At 35.4% G+C, this 21,022-nt stretch overlaps 1 protein-coding gene across 12 annotated transcripts in view; it reads right to left on the bottom strand.

The window, feature by feature from the left end:
* Positions 1-21,022, bottom strand: part of FRYL (FRY like transcription coactivator) — a 167,311-nt gene that overhangs the window by 62,968 nt on the left and 83,321 nt on the right. For 9 of the 12 annotated variants that reach the window (XM_059844864.1, XM_059844863.1, XM_059844867.1 and 6 more), the window contains 17 exons: positions 20,669-20,748; positions 20,094-20,174; positions 19,451-19,619; positions 18,516-18,608; positions 14,916-15,014; positions 13,417-13,518; positions 10,578-10,622; positions 7,268-7,371; positions 6,554-6,662; positions 5,495-5,581; positions 4,694-4,865; positions 3,863-3,995; positions 3,501-3,608; positions 2,058-2,295; positions 1,257-1,442; positions 1,081-1,167; positions 54-322 (listed from right to left, as the gene is read on the bottom strand). In XM_059844864.1, the coding sequence (XP_059700847.1) occupies positions 54-322; positions 1,081-1,167; positions 1,257-1,442; positions 2,058-2,295; positions 3,501-3,608; positions 3,863-3,995; positions 4,694-4,865; positions 5,495-5,581; positions 6,554-6,662; positions 7,268-7,371; positions 10,578-10,622; positions 13,417-13,518; positions 14,916-15,014; positions 18,516-18,608; positions 19,451-19,619; positions 20,094-20,174; positions 20,669-20,748 (2,162 nt within the window). The remainder of the gene's footprint in view (positions 1-53; positions 323-1,080; positions 1,168-1,256; positions 1,443-2,057; positions 2,296-3,500; positions 3,609-3,862; positions 3,996-4,693; positions 4,866-5,494; positions 5,582-6,553; positions 6,663-7,267; positions 7,372-10,577; positions 10,623-13,416; positions 13,519-14,915; positions 15,015-18,515; positions 18,609-19,450; positions 19,620-20,093; positions 20,175-20,668; positions 20,749-21,022) is intronic. The other 3 variants (XM_059844860.1, XM_059844861.1, XM_059844868.1) reach the window with 1 other exon arrangement.

Genomic DNA, 21,022 nt, shown 5'->3' with positions numbered 1-21,022 from the left:
CTTGAAATATTACTCAATACAATATAGTGTATTTACTTTAGAAATAAACTTACTTGATATCCACTTGTGGAGACAGCAGCTGAAGTCTTGTATAAGCAAACGTCCAAGCATAGCTTACAGCTGTTGGGCAGTGTTTTGGAAGATTTTCCTGCTTCATGAAACTTGAGAGGCTTATAATCCATGGATCTTGGCCTTGAGTCACATGTGCAAATATCCAAATATGTGAGGGACTGACCACATCAAGGTGGTGGCTGATTGGGGAGGAATTCCAGTCAGCCAGAGTTTGTAAATCTATTGAACTGGGACAGTACAGTAAAGTAGTCTGTGTGCACAGAAAAGACAATGAGCAAATATTTAATACCCATGTACTTTAAGCAAAAATATCTTTTGTTATATATCTAATAAAGTATCAGTATCAAAAGCATGCCTGTAACAGAGAAAAAAGTAATTTATGGGGCTTTTTACAGAAGATCTTAATGTGAACAGCTATAGAAACATGTTGTTTGTGAACAAATGGGTATTACGAAACAGCAAATCCTAGAAAAAGACCCTTTCATGCATAAAAATGTAATTCTTCCAAAAGATTTGTACTCTAAAAGCCTTACTACTGGATTCCAATTTGTTTCTTAATCCCAAAATCAGAAGTTTCCTTGATACTTAGGAGTTTATGATAAATACCTAAGTATGGAATTCAGCTGATATTCACTGACAGTTATTACAGCATTCATCATGGAAAAAGGGCACATTGACTGTTATGACACTTTATTACTGCAGAAAAAAGCAGTGCCCTTTGCTTTTAAGAAATTGCAGCCTGTGAGCAAGATGAGAAAAAACAGATAAAGACACAGCTCTCAGTGTTTACATGGTGGTGATAACAACACACTATCAGTCAGAAAGTTTACAATGGTAGAGTCAACCTCACAACATTCCTCAGATTTTTGCCTTTTTGTTTGTGGTGATAAATTGCTGTTAAAATCAGCATGAACATAGTGACACTCTCATTTGAAATACATATTTATTTGGGATAGCTTTACAGAATTACCTCATCTTACAAGCAACTCTACATAAGAATGGTCCTACCTGGTCAGCCCCTGTGAGATGTATGAAACTCTCCAGGATAGTAGCACTTAGTCTGTCCATTACATCTATAGCCAACTCATCATCACTCTACAAAACACAAAGCATAGCAGGCTCAAAGAATGTCAAAATAAAAGCAGTTTCACCAGGCAGCCTAAGAATGGGTCATCAACTCTTACCTTTGAAATTTCTAGAAGTGTGAACAAGGCCCTTATTTCTCTGAGAACACTGACAGCTAATCTCCTGGTGGCAGGCCTTGTGCTGCAAAGGATGACCAAAGCAAAGCCTTCCACCACATGGAATACACTGGAATAAAGGGTCCTCTCCAGGGGAAGGGTATGGGCAGCCCCATTGGATACACCACGCTAAAAAAACAACACATAAGTTAGGCAAATAAAGAAAAAGTAAACACAACTAAGACACAGTTCCATTATTGGCAATGCAGATTTAATAATGAAATATTCAGATTTTTGGCTACTGGTCAAATTTTGCATTATGAGAATGACATAATATTAGTCATTTCATTTTTTATTACCTCTCTGAATTTAGTCCAAACAAATACTACAGAAACATCTTTATTTCACTTTCTCACAAGACGATGCAATGAGAGCAAAATTTCAAAAACCTCAGGCAATACTCTTTTGTAAACAACTATGATATTAAATTATTTGGACCCTTTCTACATGGTGGGTTTAGTTCTACTGTTTAATAACTCCTACATCTTTCCAGTAACACATGATGACCTACAACGTAAGCAAAATGTCATCATGAATTAATGTTCACATAATACTTAATAATTTGGAACTAATTTTATTTTGGTAAAAAAATGTTAATTTAAAATGAGAGATCTAGAAGTCTTCAAGTGCTGTAAGAAATTTAGCTGAATTTTTATTACTTAACAAAACCAGTAAAGCCCACTACTAAGTTTGTATGTAGGTTCTAAGTACGTTTTAACATCAAAGGACCTTATAGAGATATACCTGAGCATCTTGGGTTTTATTGTGCATTTGGGCTGCTTGCTTCCACTGATTTATGAGCTGCACTAACATTTTTACTGCATTGTCAAGAAGCGTTGGGTGGATGTCAGTCACTTCACGCACAATAAAATAAACAAATCCTGAAAGAACATCTTCCCGCCAATCTGGAAAATCAAGCATTAATGCTTGGAGCGTATTGAAAGCCAAGGCACGAAGTTCTTCATCCATATGAATTGTCAGCCTGTTTAGAAAAAATACTGGTATCATCACCCTAGATAAGCATACTCTTAACCAGCCTTTATCATTTAATGTTTGGTGCTTACTCTTCCTTCTTTACTCCACAATGTAGAACAGTTCCTGAGATTCTTTTTCTGCACTGAATAAAACTGAAACTGGCTAGTAACAGAAGGTACTTCTACTACAGCAAAATAATGCAATGTTTCACAAAACTTAATACAAATTAACTGTGTTCAAGAGAGACTATCAAGTGTTTAACAAAGGTGCATCTTTGCATGCATCTGAGCTCAGCAGACCAGCACCCTGTGATGTATAGGCTATTTTCTTCAAATTAAAATTGAAAACAACACGTTTGTTTTGTAGTTATTGACTTTGGACACTGGACTTACAGACATTGACTGTGGATATGAGAAAAAATTCACAGAAAAATCCTTTGCACATATACTTAAAAATCTGTCTCAGCCTACTATGATAGAAGACTCCTATTCCAGTATTATAACACTACTTAATAATTTCATGTCTTTAATATTATTTTAAACATTGAAGAAAGAGTGTTAGAAAAATCTTATTCTCTTAAGTTATCACTAACTTTTTATATATGTAACTCAACCCATTATATGAAAATGGATTTATAATTTCAAAGCTATATGTTGTCCTGTATTGCTGTGCCAGATTATCCTCACATTAAAAATTTTTAAAAAATCTTCTCAACTATTTATCAGTACTGATAAGGTACATTCAATTTAAATGGAGATAAGAGATGGAAGAATATGGGTAGTGTTGGATCACAGAAAAATGGAAAAACAAAGCAGGATTAGTAGAGAAAAATACTAAAGTTTCCCCCAGGTGCCTGTCTCAAATTTTGGTAATGTCAAACTAGAATGACTTAACGAAAATTTATAGTATTTGCAACAGAAAAGAAAAAGGAAAAAAGTATAGCAGTAACAAAAAGATAAAAGAAGTTCAAAAAAACAAAGCAACAGAGATAAATTCCTAGTTCTCAAAATACTCTCTAAAATTAAGTGCAAGGTCTGCAGGATAAATTTACCTCCTCCGGTAAAACCTGACCAACTGCAGAAGGTTGGCAGGAGCAGCGAGGACAGAGTCTGCATGCAGTGACTCACGCTGCATAGTGAGGGCACTGACAATCGTGCACACGCAGCATTTGAAAAGGAACATCCACTAAGAGCAGAATCCCTTTTCTCTTACCTTGCAAGCAATTCAATGAGGTCAGTCCTACTCATGCCATCTGGAATCAGTCTCGGGATAGCAGCAATGCAAGTTCTGAACAAATCTATCTTAGGTTTTCTCTCACCCCTACAAAAGCATTTTATAACAAACAAAGAGACAGGAAAATCTATTTCAGTACACTAAAAAAAGTATTCTCAATTTCATGCCACAACTATGGAGGTAACAAACTTTTTATCAATAATTAATGAGACTAACATTCACTTAATAGTCCAGCAAAAAACCCAGAACTGTAACACTTTAATGATGGTATCTGCAACATTAGAGAATAAAAATAATGTGATGCTACTGTGACAGCGAAAATGCTGCAATTCAGTACATACGTAATCATGTCTTCTGGTTCTTTATTGGACATCTGCACACTGGTCATGCACATGGGCCTTCCAACTTCTTTGTCCAAATGCCTAAGAATGCTATCCAGTGCTTTTCTGACTTGAGGATAGTATATGGACATGCCTGAAAAGTCAGAGTTCCATCAGCGTCTTTCATATTTTTATTAAAATTTCTGCCACTTATTCAGGTTAGGACAAGCTTCTTATTGCACAGATGACATGAAATACATATTTTAAGTGTCAAAACAAATGCATGCATATATGAAATATATATCTATGTATATATGAAATATATATCTATAAAAATAAGACATTATACAAAAGCAGAAGTTTCCTGCAGGAGAAACAAAAGCGATGAAGTAACCATTAGCTGCTTCTTCATTTTTTCAATTCCAAGCTTTTTAGTTCTAGTTTAAATGTGACATGTTGAAACAGTCCTTTGAAGATGACTACCTCATTCACAGAAGATCAACAAGGTACACGGATCAAAACTGTCTTACTCCGCTCAGCTGTGAGACATCTGGGACATTTTAGAGTGACATCAAGGAAAAAAACTTGCCATGCTATTTACCACACTCACTGCACTCAGGCTTCTTTGTGCTTACTTTGCAATGAGTGCAAAACACTTTAAGAAAATGCATGGGTTTAGTCTGAGACACCAGAGGGTCAATACTGTCTAGCAGCCCTCCTTAAGAATCAAAGTAATTCTTGCTAACAATTAAAATAAATACATAAATAAAGTTACATTAATGTACTGATGAAAATAATTGGGAATATATACATACATATTAAAATGCCAACTTACAAAAGAATGCAACATACCTATAACTTTTGCTTCCTCATCTGTCAGTGTTTTATTAAGAAAAATTTTCTTCACACGTAGAGTATTTCCTGACGGAAGAACAACTCCTGTTGTTGGCATTGGTGGTTCACCATCTTTTTGCTGCAAGCTATCTGCTATGACAAGGAAGACTCTGAGGCCAATATTCATCCTCTTCAAGAACAAAAATGGGAGGAAAAAAGGGAAGAGAAAGCAGAAAAAAATTACAATATTGAAGTCACACAGGGACAAAATACAAATTGCATTTTTCCTCTCTTTTAAACAGACAGCAGGACAGACCTTATTTAAATGTTACATATTAGGGTAATGAAAGTAACAGGAATAGAGCTTAAGTTTTCTGTGCCACTCCACACTCTGATTCAAGCCTGATTTGGCCCAGGCTAAGATACAGAATATTTTATAGTACTGAGCACTCCAGGACTTGATATGACCCTCTAGAGCAACACACTGAAGACAGACATTGCTAAACATCCCATCTGTTAGACCGGGTCTTGAAGAGCTAGGTATGACTCTCCTGAAAAAATGCTTTACAGTTACACTGTGCCAAAAAAAACATACTTTCTGAAATTGTTGTTGAAATGAGTCTTAACTGTAGAACTGCTTGCTCACCTAAAATCAAACAGCAACAGTGCACAACAATTGCTTTTTTAATGTTAGCAAAACACTCCTTCAGATACTCATTAATCTGCTTTTATCCTGGTGCAAAAACAGTTAACCACTTCCCCCCCAAAAATCCCCCAATGCCTTGTTCTCATGGCATGCAAGTAATGAGCATTTATTACCTCTGGATTAATAGTGAAGGTTTTAGGTGATTTTCCAACACTAAGAAGATCAAATATTATTTCTTTCATTGCAAAATCCAAACGTTCCTGCAAACAAAAATTATATTTGTATGATCATCTCTTTTCCATTAATATGCATAATTTCTTGGCTTTGCACAGCTACTGGGTATCATGTTGTAAAAGTTTTTAAAAAATTTTTATAAAATATTTCTTTTTTCCTTCTTATGACTTTTTTTTTTAATCTAGTACAATTCAACAAAGCTCATCCCCTGATATGGTTGAACCATTTTTCCTGAAAAAATTCCCAGAAAATTCATCATCAGATCAAACACATTTCTACAAATAAGATGAGCTGTTATAGAAAAAAAAATGGGATAAAGAGAAGACCTAAGGTATAAAAAAATACTGCAATATAAATACAAAAAAATATAAACAGTGATGAGTTGTGTATCCTGTCTCATCCCTGTATGACCAAAAGCAAATAGTTTTGGAAGCTGAAGCACAGACAAGCTATTTCTAAGACAGGGAAAAATGTCTCAAATCTATAAAGTTAAAGATTAATGAGAGTTCACCTTGTATTTTGATATTAGGACAAGAGAAGCACCTAAAATAATATAAATCATAATGTAATGTTGACTATACACTACTGTATTCATTGCATACTTTTTCTGTCTATTGAGGCCAGTCTCCAGGCTAAACATAAGTAGGTATTACTTTTCTAATTCTTTGTCCCTTATAAAAATATCATAATGGATATAGTAATTATATTACAAACATATATAAATATATATATACACAGCCCCCAACAGTGCAATACAAATGTAAATACTAATCATCATAATGTTTATACATAACAGTTTGGGAAATTTAAAGAAAAAAGTTTTGTCACCACTAGAAAGAGAATGAATTCTTTCATTTGTTACACATATTTGGAGAAATTCTACTCAAGATATGAGACCACTAATTCAGTACAAACATTTCAAAAACGAACTTTAAACTTACATTTCTTCCAAATAATGCTCATCTTACTATCCTGGCTCTACCTAGATGTATTCTTACCTGAGCAATGAACTGAATAATCTTCACAAATATATTCAGAGGTGTGTCTCGTGGGACCACGCTGCGCGATCCTTTTGGGAAAAGTGCTGATACAATGCTCATGAGACGGCTACAAGAATTTAGAAACAAAAAGAAAAAAAAAGATCTTTGAAAAACAGATACTTATAACAGCACAGATGTTACAGTTCAAATCTAGAAGTGTGTGTGTGTGGAGCTACTATGAAATAATATGGTAGGACCACGTACAGGAAGCCCAGCACCAGCTGTCACAGGCAAAAGGATCATGGGTTCCCCTATGAACTGAAAAAAATCCTGTTTTAAACCAGTTACTTATATAGTCAGGAGGAGGGGCAAAATCTGACTGATTATTACAAATTCTCAGTATACACAATTATAAATAAAACCTTTTTTATTTTCAGTCCATACTTAGTGATGGACACTTCATACCCAATTTGTTCTGTCACCATTAGTGCCTTTTGACTTTAAAAAATCTCCTGCTCATCCTCTCTGCCTTCTTCTATCCCTGCAAAGACAATTCTAGACTTTATTCCTTCTCTCCATCAAAGTACTCAAGGGCTTTTGTTTTTCTCTACTAAGACAAATATTTACTGCTTACTTGACTAAACAATCCCTGAGCTGGCTTCTCTGATATCACTAGGTTGGAAAAAAATCTCCATCATCAGTAGTTTAAAATACTTTGCATAATGAACTTACCTTTGAGTTACAGTGTTGCTTTCACATTTAATTCTAATAACATAAACCCACAATAACCTATACAAAGATTCCAGTGCAACTCGGGACATTTTGGGATCTTTATTCTGTAAAATAAATTTAGAAATACAGTTATTGTTGCCTGTGAGACAGTGACAAAATTCTATTATAATGTTTATTTACTTTTGAAAATAATTTTTTTTAACAATGAAAACAGATGAGTTTAATACTGACTACAAGTTTTTGATATTTTTTCAAAAAACCAAGGCTGTATTGCATATTTCCTAACCTTACATTTTAAACTACTAACTCCAGCTCATTTTACACACCTCTAACTCTGAGGGTAAGTAAAAAGCAGATATTCCTCTTGAGATGAACACACCAAGAGTATATTGCTTTCAAGAACTTTTCTCAGAATGCCATTGATAACAAATACCGACTTCATAGCAAACCAATTTATATTTTGTCTAAAACATTGGAGTAGCTGCTTTGGATCAAGCACAAGGTCTCATTCCATCACTCAGCCTGTGACAGAAGACAACAGCAGGTGCAGAAGAAAAGAATGCAAAACAGGGAAGGCACACAAAGATGCATCTCTGGGTGTGGCTTCACACAATGCAGACACTTCCCGCAGGCTGTATTAGTGTTTGCCCACTTTCAATGAATTTTTATTGCAACAATTACGCTACTGTTTCTTGAATTAATATAAAATCTAGCAGCACAATTCAGTTTAAACTACCTACTGAACGCAAAATGATTTCTGTCTTAAAGCTGCTACTATGAGTTTAGCTTTGCTCCTCCAAGCTCTTAAACTGTGTAAAACAGTAACATTCTTTGTACCAGCTCCAGAAACCTCCTTTCCAAATAGGGATTCTTGGAGTACTTACAATCTAGAAGTGTCCAGCAAGATTCTTGGACCTGGTCGTAAGTATAAATTTCTGAATATAATAAATGATTCCGAGTTGTCAACTTTTTAGGCATTATCCCAATTCAAACTAATAAACCCAAACAAAACCAACTAAAAAGCAAAAACAGAACCCCAAAAGCACACCTTCCCCATCTCCAGTGAAGTCTCTCTGTTTCAAGACATATCTATATGATGACCTGAACATAATTAATTTCATATTTTGTGCCACAAGCCAGTGAGTCAGAATAGCAGATCATTTTGTCCTTCCAGGACAAACGGAGTGCAAATTCACAAAGGGTCTAAGTGGAACTAAAAAACCATACTGTTCAAAAAGGGGTGGTCTCATTCATGGTTGTCTCTCCCACAACCTCAATGCTCCCTCTACATTAATTCTAGCAGTAAGAAAGTCCAACTTGCACCCATAAGCTGATCAAAATAACCTCATGTCCATGTCTGTGTAAAAGACTATATACACAAAGAAGAGTAATTTTGGTGGCTTAAAGACAGGTGTGTCCAGACTACTGGTGTTGGCACTAAAAGCCTATCATGGAATCACAGAGGCAGAAGTGGTATTTCAAAGTAGGACAGACAAGTAACAGACAAGACTGAATACCAGAATATTAGAGGGAATAACTTAACCCACTTTACATCAGTGATAATGCTGTTCTATCTCCCCTTCACACATCAATGTGTGCTGCCATCACCTCTGAATTAGCACCTACAGTTAGGCAGTGGGTAAATTTAGGGAAGTGATCTGGACAAAATCTATCCAGTAAGAAGTTACGCCTGTCCCTGTTTACTATTCACACTTATAAATGTCTCACTCTTCAGTTAATTTACCTGCAGTGCTACTGTGAGGAACAAGGAAATGTAACTGTACCAGAGGGTGAGACTGTGATAGCTTTGATTCTAATTAGCTTAAACAGCAAAAAACCCACAATATTATTTCTCATTGTATTTAATTTACAGGCCAACAATTACTGATTGTCAGAGCAGGTTGGGGAATTCACTGATACAAGTGTTATTGAAGTCTATCTGAAATGCATCTGGAAATGAGTAATGCTTTAATTTTCTAATTTCTGATATTCTACAGGGGAGCTTAATTTACAGGTCCAGAAGTAAACAAAAAAAATTATTGATGGCTTTCAATCATCTAATAAAAAAATGGTAGAGGTAGCAGATAGTTTAATAATGTGTAAACAATGTTCCATCTGTTAGGAGGCGCATCATCCAATAGAGCTACTTCTGAGTAGTTATGACAAAGTTTGCTTGTTATAAAGAAAAAAAAAGGAGCATATCTATAGAGGCATCCACGTTTTAAAAATAGTTAAGAAATAAATTCTGCAGTATTTTTATTATTTTAAGCATTGAAAATTTGAATTATCACTTCCTACAATGAAGAGTTAAACAAATATGCTAGAAGTAAATTGCTTTTGGGGTCTGAATTACAACACTGCATGTACACCTGGTGTTAAGATGTCAGTATTTATTTTCTCTTAGATATTAGAGCAACTAGAATAAGGAATAGATGGCTATGTAATTCAACATCCTTGCATAATTTTTGTCTTTTTCAGATGACGTCTGTCAGATTTTAAAATACTGTATATGTTTGGGTTTTTTGAAACATAGTTCTGTTTAAAATTCTAAAACTATTAAACATAAATTATGGTATCAGCAGACTATGAAAAAAGTTGTCAGGAACAGTATCTGTTACGAAACCAAAAAGGTAAGAGCAAATTACGGTAGTTTTACATGACACATTAAAATGAGTCAATGAAACAAATCTCAATGATGGCAAGAAACAAAACAGCATTTTTTCCATGTTAGTCAAATGTAGTCACTTACTGAAGAAAGTACTTTTTAATACTGATGTTAAACTTTTCTTCTGTTTTGAACTAAAACAATTTCTACTTTTTAAAACCTGCAAAACCAACAGTGTAAAAGTCTTTCAAGTTAGTGCACTGCAAGTTGTTACAGTAAATCAGTTTCACGTTTTTTTATTGTGAAAATGTTTTCAGTTTGGTCACATGCAAGACACTTTTTGAAATGAAGTAACAGAAAAAACCCATACATCTGAATAGGTAGTTACTTCCAGAGGAAACATGCACTGCTGTTCAGGGAAACCAGCTGTGATATTAATAATCAATCTCACAAAGCCACACTTTCACCCCCAAGGAAAAACTGGTATTAGACAATTTTCTGATCTTTCTCCTTTACTCCCTGGCAAGAGAAAAACATCTCTGAAACATTAGCTATTCTTAGTCCTATTGCTTCTAACAGTACTAACAGCAATTTAACAAAGAAAGGAAAGCACAAAATACAACAAATAACATAAAAAACCAAAACAAAAGTATTTACATGAGACAAAGCAACATTTCACTGAGTTACAACAACATATTAACTCACCTGCAGTGTTTCTATTTGTTTTCTGATACTGTTGTTAGATGGCATCTAAATAAAGCAATGTGAGACAGCAAAACATAACAAACATGAGAATGGAAGGCACATGCATGTTAGATGAAAAAAAGCTCAAAACCAACAGATAGCTGTCTAGCAAGGACTCTATTCAGTAGAAATAAAGGGTTTGCTACAGTGGCAGAAAACATTCTGTCGACTTTCAAAGGTTTTGTGGTGACAGACACTATGGTAAACTGTGAGGGAAAAAAAAAAAAGTATTCTTTTTCCAGCCAACAGTGGTGCAGAATGGCAGACACTGTTCTCTCCCATTTCTCCAGCTTTCTAAAATGTTTCTTCCTCCCTCCAGAAGAGGTAGTAAAGATACCACAACTCAGATTCATCCAAGAATTTATCAGATTTCTGACAAACTTGCTGGAATTAATCTGTGTAAATACTAGTCAAAAAAAGTAAGCAAAGTGTTTTACATACTGACCCAGCTTTACTGTCTGCTGAACAAACTCAGAATTTTGCCCACACTACAATGTGTAAAAAAATGCCTGCTGGGCTCAGTGCTGAAACAGCAGCCCAAGAGATTTGTGGGACAAAGCTAACTATATATATACCAGAAAAAAAAACAACTCTTTTGTACACTCCTGGTCTATACTGACTCTTACAGCTCACTCATGTGCTAATTGCACTGGTCCAGACCACTAGGTTTCCTCCTCTCAGCAAGGCTAGGATGTTCTCCCCACATTCTAAGCCTGCTTTGAGGATAACTAAAGGTGATGTGCACTGAAACCCAGCACAAAGAGTTTACAAAGACCATAAATACTGCCAGGTTTAGGATCCAGAGCACTGTCAGGAGCATTATCAAATTTAATATAGCACCAGAAGGTAAGGCAGGGTATGAACAAATTGTACCCCAGGTACTTTGGGCCGCTGCAAGGGTGTGAGCCTTCACACCATGGCAAATGGGAAATGGCTCATTTCAGTCACCAACATGCAACGTGGTGTTCATGGCTAAGGAAGAGTTTGTACTGGGCACTCACCAGGGAATAATGAGAGCACCATGAATCCGTGCCCTATATTACCTCTTGGTGACTTCTATTGTGCCTGTACTCTTCAAAGAATATCCCTGTGACAGACTCCAGGTGTTATCATTATTTCAATTCCTAATTTGTTAATTTCACCAAATTCAGTAGGGGTAGATGAATCCTATTAGTGCTCTAAGTATCTCCTAGTAACTTTCAAAATTACTTTATTAATAACAAGGACACTAGAGGTAATGGATTTGGAATTTCTTATTTCATTTTACATATTTAAATAACTCCAAATAAAATAATTTTAGTCATTAGAAAATCAGGAAATACGAGGGAGGGGAAATCCGAAAGACTAAACTGCTGTGAAATTCAGATTTGTAAATTAATGAGATTACTTATTACAGAATGCATGCATTTAATTAGCTTCAGAAACAAAGGAACACATTAATTCATAAGACACATCAGGACAGTGGGGGTGTATTTTTCAAGATTAAGCTCAATGAATTTTTTTAACAAGGTAGGCACCCAAAAAACTTGATAGTAATTGGTGTGCCAAATTAAACCAAGCCATAAAATACCCTAAAGGACTCATTGATGGCATAGCATCATAACACTGCAAATTCTGAAGTGCAGAAACTCATAAGTGGAATTTCTGCTGAATAGAGCCTTACAGTAAATGTGTTAAGCGGTTAGTGGTTAACAAATCTAAGTAAAATATAAAATGCATGCTCAGGAAATACCAGTTAAACTCACTGGCATTTATAATCTTAATACATCCATTACCAGCGATGGACATTATGCCAGAAAAAGGCAACTCTTAGATTGTAAGGAGTTTTTTTAAAAGCTTTAAAAACAAAAGCACAAGCAGCCTCCATAAGCAAAATAAACCACAAAACAAAAATCAAGGCAAATATTGCAAAAGAACTGCAATAATGTTAGATGAAAAATATACAGAACCCAACAAGCAACAGAAAGGTGTGAAAGATGTTGTAAGAACAAAATGACCCAAAACAATCAAAGCAGCTAAACCGTTTTCCTTTTGACTTCATGCTGGTTTATGAATTTTACAAATAAGCTTCATAACTGTCACTCATAGCTAACCAGAATCAGTGTTGCGAAGGAGGATCAAAGAATTTATTAACATTATCAAAATCAATACATTAGGCAAAATCATGAATTATGTTAATCATAATCAAGGAAAGAACATGTACAATAACTACAATAAAGTGACTGATTCGTAAATATCTTGATGTCTTTATCAAACAATTGATGGTTACAATGATATCAACAGAAGGCACAAGTTAAAGGGACACTGTAATTGGTTTTTAAAAATTTGTATCACAGGCTGTAGATGAAACATTTTTTCTGGTCTCACAGTTCATCTTCTATTCCCTCAGTAAGTGAACAAGAGATAGAAAGTTTGCACTTCCTATACATTCTACTTATAAGAGCAGATAGATAAGTCACTTATTTTCTCACATATAATTTGCACATAAAGAAATACGGTTTGTATTTTCTCTGGCATTAATAGCCCTTATTAGCAGATACTTCTGCAGATTTTACTCAATAAAAATGATAATCCCCAAGGGGACCACACTTATTTCCAACATGATATAGCACCACAAAAAAATTTACTACTAGGTTTAATACAGAGACTCGAAACATTTAATTTCTTTTTAGAAAAATATTTCAGTGTCCTTTTAAACAGCCAAATATTATTCATTGTTTATTTGGCACAAGAATGCTGAGAACACATTGTAATAAATGCTAGTGATTTGCAACAGTTCTTAAGTAGAAAGGATTCTTACCTTCAGATGTGACAAACAGTTCTGCAGGAAAACGTGCCAGTTATTTAAAAAAAACTGTTTCTGACTGACACACAACAGGCAGGTGATCAATGGATACAAAGCCTATGAGTAGGGGGAAAAAGAATTGATCAAATTGCTCTTTGCAGACCTCCTATGTGTTGTACATTGAGAATGAGACACAGTTGGTTGCTGCCTCTCACTCTCACAGTTTTGGCACTGCATGGCAGCCTCTCCCCTGCCCTGGTACACTCGCGCCAGGCACAGTGCCCTGGGTAACTCTGAGTGCTGTAAGAGCTCAGGGGGTCAGACTGGGGCAGTGGGACCAAGGTGAAGCTCATCCCCCAGCAAGGCCTGATATCAAACAAGGACTGAGAGATGTCTGACCCTTCATGCAATGTTCAGGCTTTCCTTGCAACCACAAGATTCAATTCATGTAGCTCTACATGCCGGGCAGGTGAACTGCCTTCAAGAATATTCAGGAAAAATATAAACTCAGTAAAAACTCAGACAGACTTGTTGTCTGAAATGCTACTTCTACTCAAGACCTACTTTTAGTGAGGAATGAACCGCAATATGTTTTATTTTAAACCTTTGTATATGCAAAGTATGATTTAGCTCTGCTTTAGTAAGGTTAAGATTTGCTTAAGTACCACATACTTTAAACACCTAATGGTGATTAGTACCAAATCTGACTGCAGCTTTTCTTGTTATGAAGCAAAACTAAAGGATGAGTAGGTAAACAGTACTCTTGATACAACATTTCTAACTTCATAAATAAAATGACATTTTTAATACTAATATCAACCACTCAATGTTACTCTTACATAAGGAGTTTAACCAGTACAATGATATATGCTTCATATGTGCAGAATACTAGAAAGAAAAGTTCATCCATAACATGAAACTAAAACATTTTAAATTCACTTGCATTTACTGAATGCGCCAACTGAAATGCAAAAATTAGCTCTACATTTTCAGCAAAGTGAAGTGAATTGACTTGAAATATGGCTGCCACAGTCATAAAAAATAACCAAATACTGCAAAAATAAGAGATAATAAAAAAATATTGGAAAAAGAAAAACAAGGTGTATGAAGAGAGGAGAAAACCAGGCAGAGAAGGGCTATTAAGAGGCTGCTATTTTACTGAAAAAGTCTTGTCTGGCATTTGCATCTTTTAATTAACCCTAATTTAAATATATTCATATATATGCAAGTTTTTTACTAAAAAGACTTAGGTTAAATAAGTCTGCTAACACCCACTAAAATAATCAAAAACAAGCACTGATTTCAAGACAATCTCACATGTGAGATAAGAGCACATATCTGCACAAAGAAACAAAGCAAAATTAGAACAAATGCACATACACTGTGGGAATTTAATTAAACTAAGATGTTAAGATTAAAATTCATATGGCTTGATAAGCTTTTCCTCAATAATGTACTATCTTAAGAGCCTAAGATGAGCAAAATGGAGAAGCTGAAATATTTCTTTAAAATACCAGCGAGTGCTTCTTTCTTGAACTCAATTCAAAGGTAGTCTGATAAAGCATCTCCACAAAATTTTTCAAACATGGCACATTCACTTCATTTTTAACAGCCTATTAAAAAAAAAAAAAACACAAAAACCACAAGTTAATGGGCTTAAAAATTTACAAAGAAGGCAATTTTAATACACATTAAGATGTTTATGAATTCAAGACCATTCAGAAGATAAATTTCACATTAGCAAGGTATTTGAGTGTATTTAACTGAAATATAAACAGAAGCATAAGAATTCATGCCATACACGACAACCATATGGTTAAAATTAACAATTAAAGCAAACATACAAAAAAACCTCCACCCCAACAGAACAGCCCACTAAAATAAGCTGGTTTAGGAGCATGGTCTCTATTCCATACTCAAAGAAGAAAATGTATTTGATACCAACTAGCAAATAAAAACTACACTGAAGATCTTCAAATGCATATTTACATTTATTCAAAAAATTAGTATCTTTAACTTTCACAGCTCCCCTCTTAACTGCTCCTGTTTTCTTCTTTGTTTTAATACTGAAAACTGGAAAATTAAGAAATAATCCACAGGATTACCAGTCAACCAATCATGCAAGTCATCTTTGCTCAGCTTTCAGAATTAACGACACACACATGAAGCCCTACACCATTCTGACCCGCTCTGTTCTTGCACATAGAATAGGTTTCCTTCCACAACCCAGGCAACTACCACCTTCTTTACTGAAACCTCTGCAAGCCTCAGGCTTCTCTCTGGATCCTCAGGATGGTCTATTTAAAGACTTTTCTCAACCTACTGTTTTAAACTATTTCTGCTGTATTTATCAAATTGAGGGGTGGGGGTGTTGGAGACTGAAATGGCTTTTTGGAAGAGGTCCTCTATACATATCCTTATCCTTACAACATAAGATAATTTTTGTTATCTTTATTATTTACAGTTATTAATATTACACAAACATTATATCTACTAACACTACATAAAGAAAAATCATGTCCATCTTGCTATGAACACTCTAAAACCTTCATGATGTAGAAGCACAAAAATAGCATGTATCTCTGTAATGTGTACAGATCCACAAAGAAAGAACTGAGAAAGTAGTTATGATTTAAATCACTTCCTATCTACCAAATTATTTATCTTTTGCTATTCTTGGGCTATAGGTTGATTAGTACTCTGCTAGTTCCACATGAGAAATCAGTCAGTTGCTGTCACCGCAGCACTGCTGCTTTGGGATACAACCTTAGGCTTTCAGAGCAGCTGTAACTTCCCTGCTATAAAATATGCCATGATTCATCATACCTGCAGGGTCCAAATCAGGTCAGGTTTCTTAAAATGCCTGAATGACTAAGCAAGAAAATGACAGTAGAGAAGTCTCAATGCTGAAACCCAACCACTTCCTCACTTGAGTGATTTTCTGTATCCAAGATACCAAAAAATCTACATTCAATTCCTTCAGCTGCATCAAAAATATTCAAACTTGCATCTCACATCTTCCCAGAGAATGACTAACCTGCTCAACTGCACCTCAGCCTGGGAATGAGCTCCTCATTTCTATTTAAGAAGCTCCATTTGTATGAAATGATTAGAGACCCAGTGAGTCAGAAGGAAAGATCAAGCCTCCCTCCCAACTGTCTGAAGCGCTGATTCAGGCCGGATCACACAGCACCACAAGTGCTCTGCACAGCCCTGTTCGTGCCTCCACCCTTGCCAAGTGCTGCTTCTACCTCATTATTTCAAGGGCAGTTTTCACCACGTTTATGATTCTGCAAACTAATATTTGCATTTACCTAAATGCTAAATAGTTTCACTCAGCACTCCCACTCCAACTGCCAAGCGACTATGGAATTCAAAATGACAAAACGTGTTCACTCTTTAATAGGAAAGAAATTCTTCTATTCTTCTCTAGAAGAGTGTAAGCATGCCTGGGTAAGATCAAAACTTCATCCCATAAGCAGTTACTACTTGAAGCACCTCTTTCTAATTCTGTCTTTTTAAATTACAAAGGAAGCAACCTGAAGAAAGATTGTTTCCTTTGTAATTTAAAAATAATAAAAAAACCCCAAACCCTCAATACCAAACATAACCAACAAACCAACGGCAGCCAAACAAAAAAACTTAGACAAACCCACAAAAAAACCACAACCCTCCCCCCCAAAAAATCAACAAAAACAACCAACCAACCAAGCAAAACAATAACAAACAACCCCGCCCCCTGAAAAAACCAAGACTGAGACCATGGAAAGGAAAGAAGCATTTGCCCAGGGCAAGATAAACCATTTAAAAGAGGATGGAAAGCTCAGAGAGAGTTATCTTTCTTCTCCTATAGTCTTGCTCAGATGGGATGCCCACCCAGCCTGCTACTCTTCATGGATCCTATTCTACAAAACAAGATCTGCATGTCCCAATTTTCCATATATAGCAAGATGTGTCCCTATAGTCGATGTGGCATATCAGAGCCACAACTGGCCACTCTTTGGGACTGCATGCCAAACATAGGCCTGGCATCTGCTAATACAACTAGCATTTTAGACAACAATCCTAGAAAGTATCAATCTACTATGAAGAAATTAACTGAATTTGTCAATGGTCAACTTGAATTATACTCAGGTGCCACAATTTCTTCTTGACCTGCTGAATAAGCTTCACAAAACCAAGCAAAGCAGCCTGGTAGGACAGAAAGCCTGTCTTGACTAAAAGATTCTCACAAGCAGTGTTACAGGCACAGTATATCCAACACTGGGAAGATAATAAGGTTTTTTTCCTTGTTCATGGCTCCTGCGTGAAATTTCTACTTTTAGATTTAAAACACACATACAAGATGACTGACAGCTCTTCCACTTGAAGGATTAAATCCAGTGGACATTCACCTCTACAAATGATTTTTATTTAATTAGCCAAAACCTACATTCTTCCTTCCTGCATAAGAGTTCACAGTCTCCTTATCAGATTGTAAAAATGTTGCACATCTCAGCTTATTACAGAAAGAACTTAAAAGGTTTCAGCTAATAAAAAAAAAGTCAACTAGACCCTTGAGCAAACAAATATTAAACCAAGGAAATTTCAAATTTTTAGAGCACATATAAAATTAAACAATGCTCTGGTAATAAATGTGTCCAGAAAACAGACAATTTTTTAAATTTCTGAAAAAACCTTGGAAATGAGCTAACACACAAGCCAACCTATTTCCCTTTAAGACTATGAAGGTGCTTGAAATCTATGTAACAGTCACAGAAGAGTTTGTGTTGGAGGTTGCTCAGAGTCCCATCCAACCTGGCACTGAGCACTTCCAGAGATGGGGCATCCACAACTTCTCTAGGCAACCTGTTCAGTGCCTCGCCACCCTCACAGTAAAGAATTTCTTCTTAAAATCTAATCTAATCCTACCCTCCTTCAGTTTAAAGCCCTTCTCCCTTGTTCTATTACTACATGCCCTTGTAAAAAGTCCCTCTTCAGCCTCCTTGTAAGGCCTCTAGGTACCAGATGTCCTTCTGAATCTATAAAAATGTAATAATTTGAGGATTAATTGAATAATTTTAATAATGAGAGACCAAAAGAAAGTAGGAGGCAGGGGGGATTAAAATACTTACAGCAGCCACAGGTATGAGAATTTCCACAAACAAACCAGCAAGTGCATGTTTTATATCCTTATCTTTTACTTCCAGGAAGTACTGAGCACACTCCTTAGTAAGAAAACATTAGAAAATTATTTAGAAAAAGGAATACAAACATAACTATGTCATAAAAGCCACTAGTGTTCTAACATTAGTTGCCTGTTTTAATTTTAAACATGTAATGTGTTTGAGTTAGTTTTATATTCCTTAACAGCATCAACTTCACAAAACATAAGAAACTTTAAAACATGTTTGGCCAGCATTACACCTCACTGAACTGAAAGGAGAACATTTGTAATACCAGATGGCTATTTACTTTTTACTCAGAATATAAAGAGTACTCAGAATACAAAAGAATATAAATATGCACATTTTCCCTCAGATTATTTTGAAGCTTAAAAAATTTAAATGCTTACCTCCATTAAATTTATTGGAAAATTATATTTTATTTTTATATACTAATTTTCATTTTCAAAGGACTTTGATGCAAAGAAAATTTAAGATAATTAAATATTCCATACACAATAAATAATCCATAGTGAAGTGTTTGTAAAGAAAAGTATGTCTTGACTTCTCATCTGTTAAAAAATTATATATCAAATAATTATTTTCCCTTAATACACTGCTTTTGTAAAGAGAGGAAATTATTTGACTGCTATCCATTTTCAACCAGTCTACAGGTTTGCCACACTACTAAGGCAATTGTGAAAGGCTTCTCCTGATGCCAGGTTCTCACAAACTGCACAGAAACAAGTAATTCACACCTCCGAAAAATTAGGAACTGAACAGAAAAGGATGAAGGATGGCACACAAGTAGAGGGAGTGACCGATCACAGCAAGTGTCATCGTAGCTTCATGACTTTAAACGTTTAAAATTATACTCATTTCAGTTTTCGGTAGCATTTGTTTACCTGCATGAACTGAAACGATGCTTCAAAATCCTCCACAGGATACATCTTTACTCGAAAAAACTTCATTCCCATAATCAAACTGATGATACTCTGTACTACATGAGGACTCTGTTCTTTTTGCCGCAGTTCCTTTAATTCAGTGACAAACTTCTTCCTAACAGCTTGAAACCTGAACAGGGATACAGATAGCAATTATTTGCATTCTTGTAACTTTTGTACGAGGTCTATAATTTTGAACCAATTTCTTTAGTCTGTAACAATAACAGCAGCTACTGCATGAGAAATGCAAGGAACATGAACCCTGCTACTTCAAATCTAGGCATTTACAAGTGCCTACAATGATCAGTACATTAGAATATACCAGTTAAGTAGACAACAGCTAACTGGCACAGGGCCTCCTTTCCCTGCCCCTACAAGCCGACTGCAAAGCAATTGTACTAAAGATTATTTCTTGTGTTCCAGCACAAAAAAATTGTTCAATTTTTTTGTGCTGGAACATCAGACAGACACAACACACTACATCTGACTACATTTGACTTACGGGATTATCTACTGGGGACACAAATAGATTCTGCTGTATCAAATAGTCTTTAAGTCTACATTGGCCTGTCCCTAAACACAAAAAGTCAGAGACTAAACTTACTTTGATTGAGCAAGAACCCCTGTCACTTCTGCATATAAGTCTGCAATAATATGAACATTCCCAGTGTTGGTTCCTGAATACCTAAAGAGGAAAAAAAAAAAAAACCAATAAAGGGAAAAAACCTCATTTAATACAACTTTGCTCTTCTAAAACCCAAGCAAGTTTTTAATTACAAACAAAAAATTTGTCCCCTAGCAGGCAAATTATTACCATAAAAACAATTAAATTTAAATATGAAATGCATGGGTGGCATTTAAAGTAATGTAGTTTCATTTCTTATTTCAAAAGCAACATATTCTGGATAGAAATTTTACTGTATTTATTCAAACTCAGACTTTCTTTACTCCGTCTGAGGATGCAAATCATTCTGTATATTCAAAGCAAAATGAACTCAGTGCTACGTTGAACACAGTTGTGTTCTTTCAAGATGTGTTTTCAATTTAAAGACATTGGCTCGTGTTCATTCACACTGGTATTATCACCAACATGTTGCGTGTGAGGCAATGAGAGCAATCACAACAAAAAAACACAGGCTGGTAATTCAAAGTATTTTAAAGTACACAATTGAAACTTACCCTTCCTTATGTTTAAAGTGCTTAAAAGCCAAGTTTAGAACTTCATGAACTAAAGGATCTGGCACTGGATGAACAGGTATCTGAAAGGCACATATCACTTACATGTATGTAGCACCTATACATACATGCATGTATGAAGCAAATAAACAGTACTGTGAGATGCCCTGGAGAAATCTCTCCCACAAGTGTCCAAGGACACATCCTTTGCTGCCATATATCAAGCTAATTCTGCCATATATAACTTTTACACAATCTGCATTGGCATTCTCAGCCAAGTAAGGATAATTCTAAAGTGACATTTTAACCTCATTATGCAACAATTTCAACCTGTATTTCAAGAACATTTAAGCCAAC

This window comes from Haemorhous mexicanus, chromosome 4, assembly GCF_027477595.1.
Source record: "Haemorhous mexicanus isolate bHaeMex1 chromosome 4, bHaeMex1.pri, whole genome shotgun sequence".
Classification (NCBI taxonomy): Eukaryota; Metazoa; Chordata; class Aves; order Passeriformes; family Fringillidae; genus Haemorhous; species Haemorhous mexicanus.
Note: the sequence above shows the minus strand (reverse complement) of the source record. Positions and strands in the feature narration are given on the sequence as shown.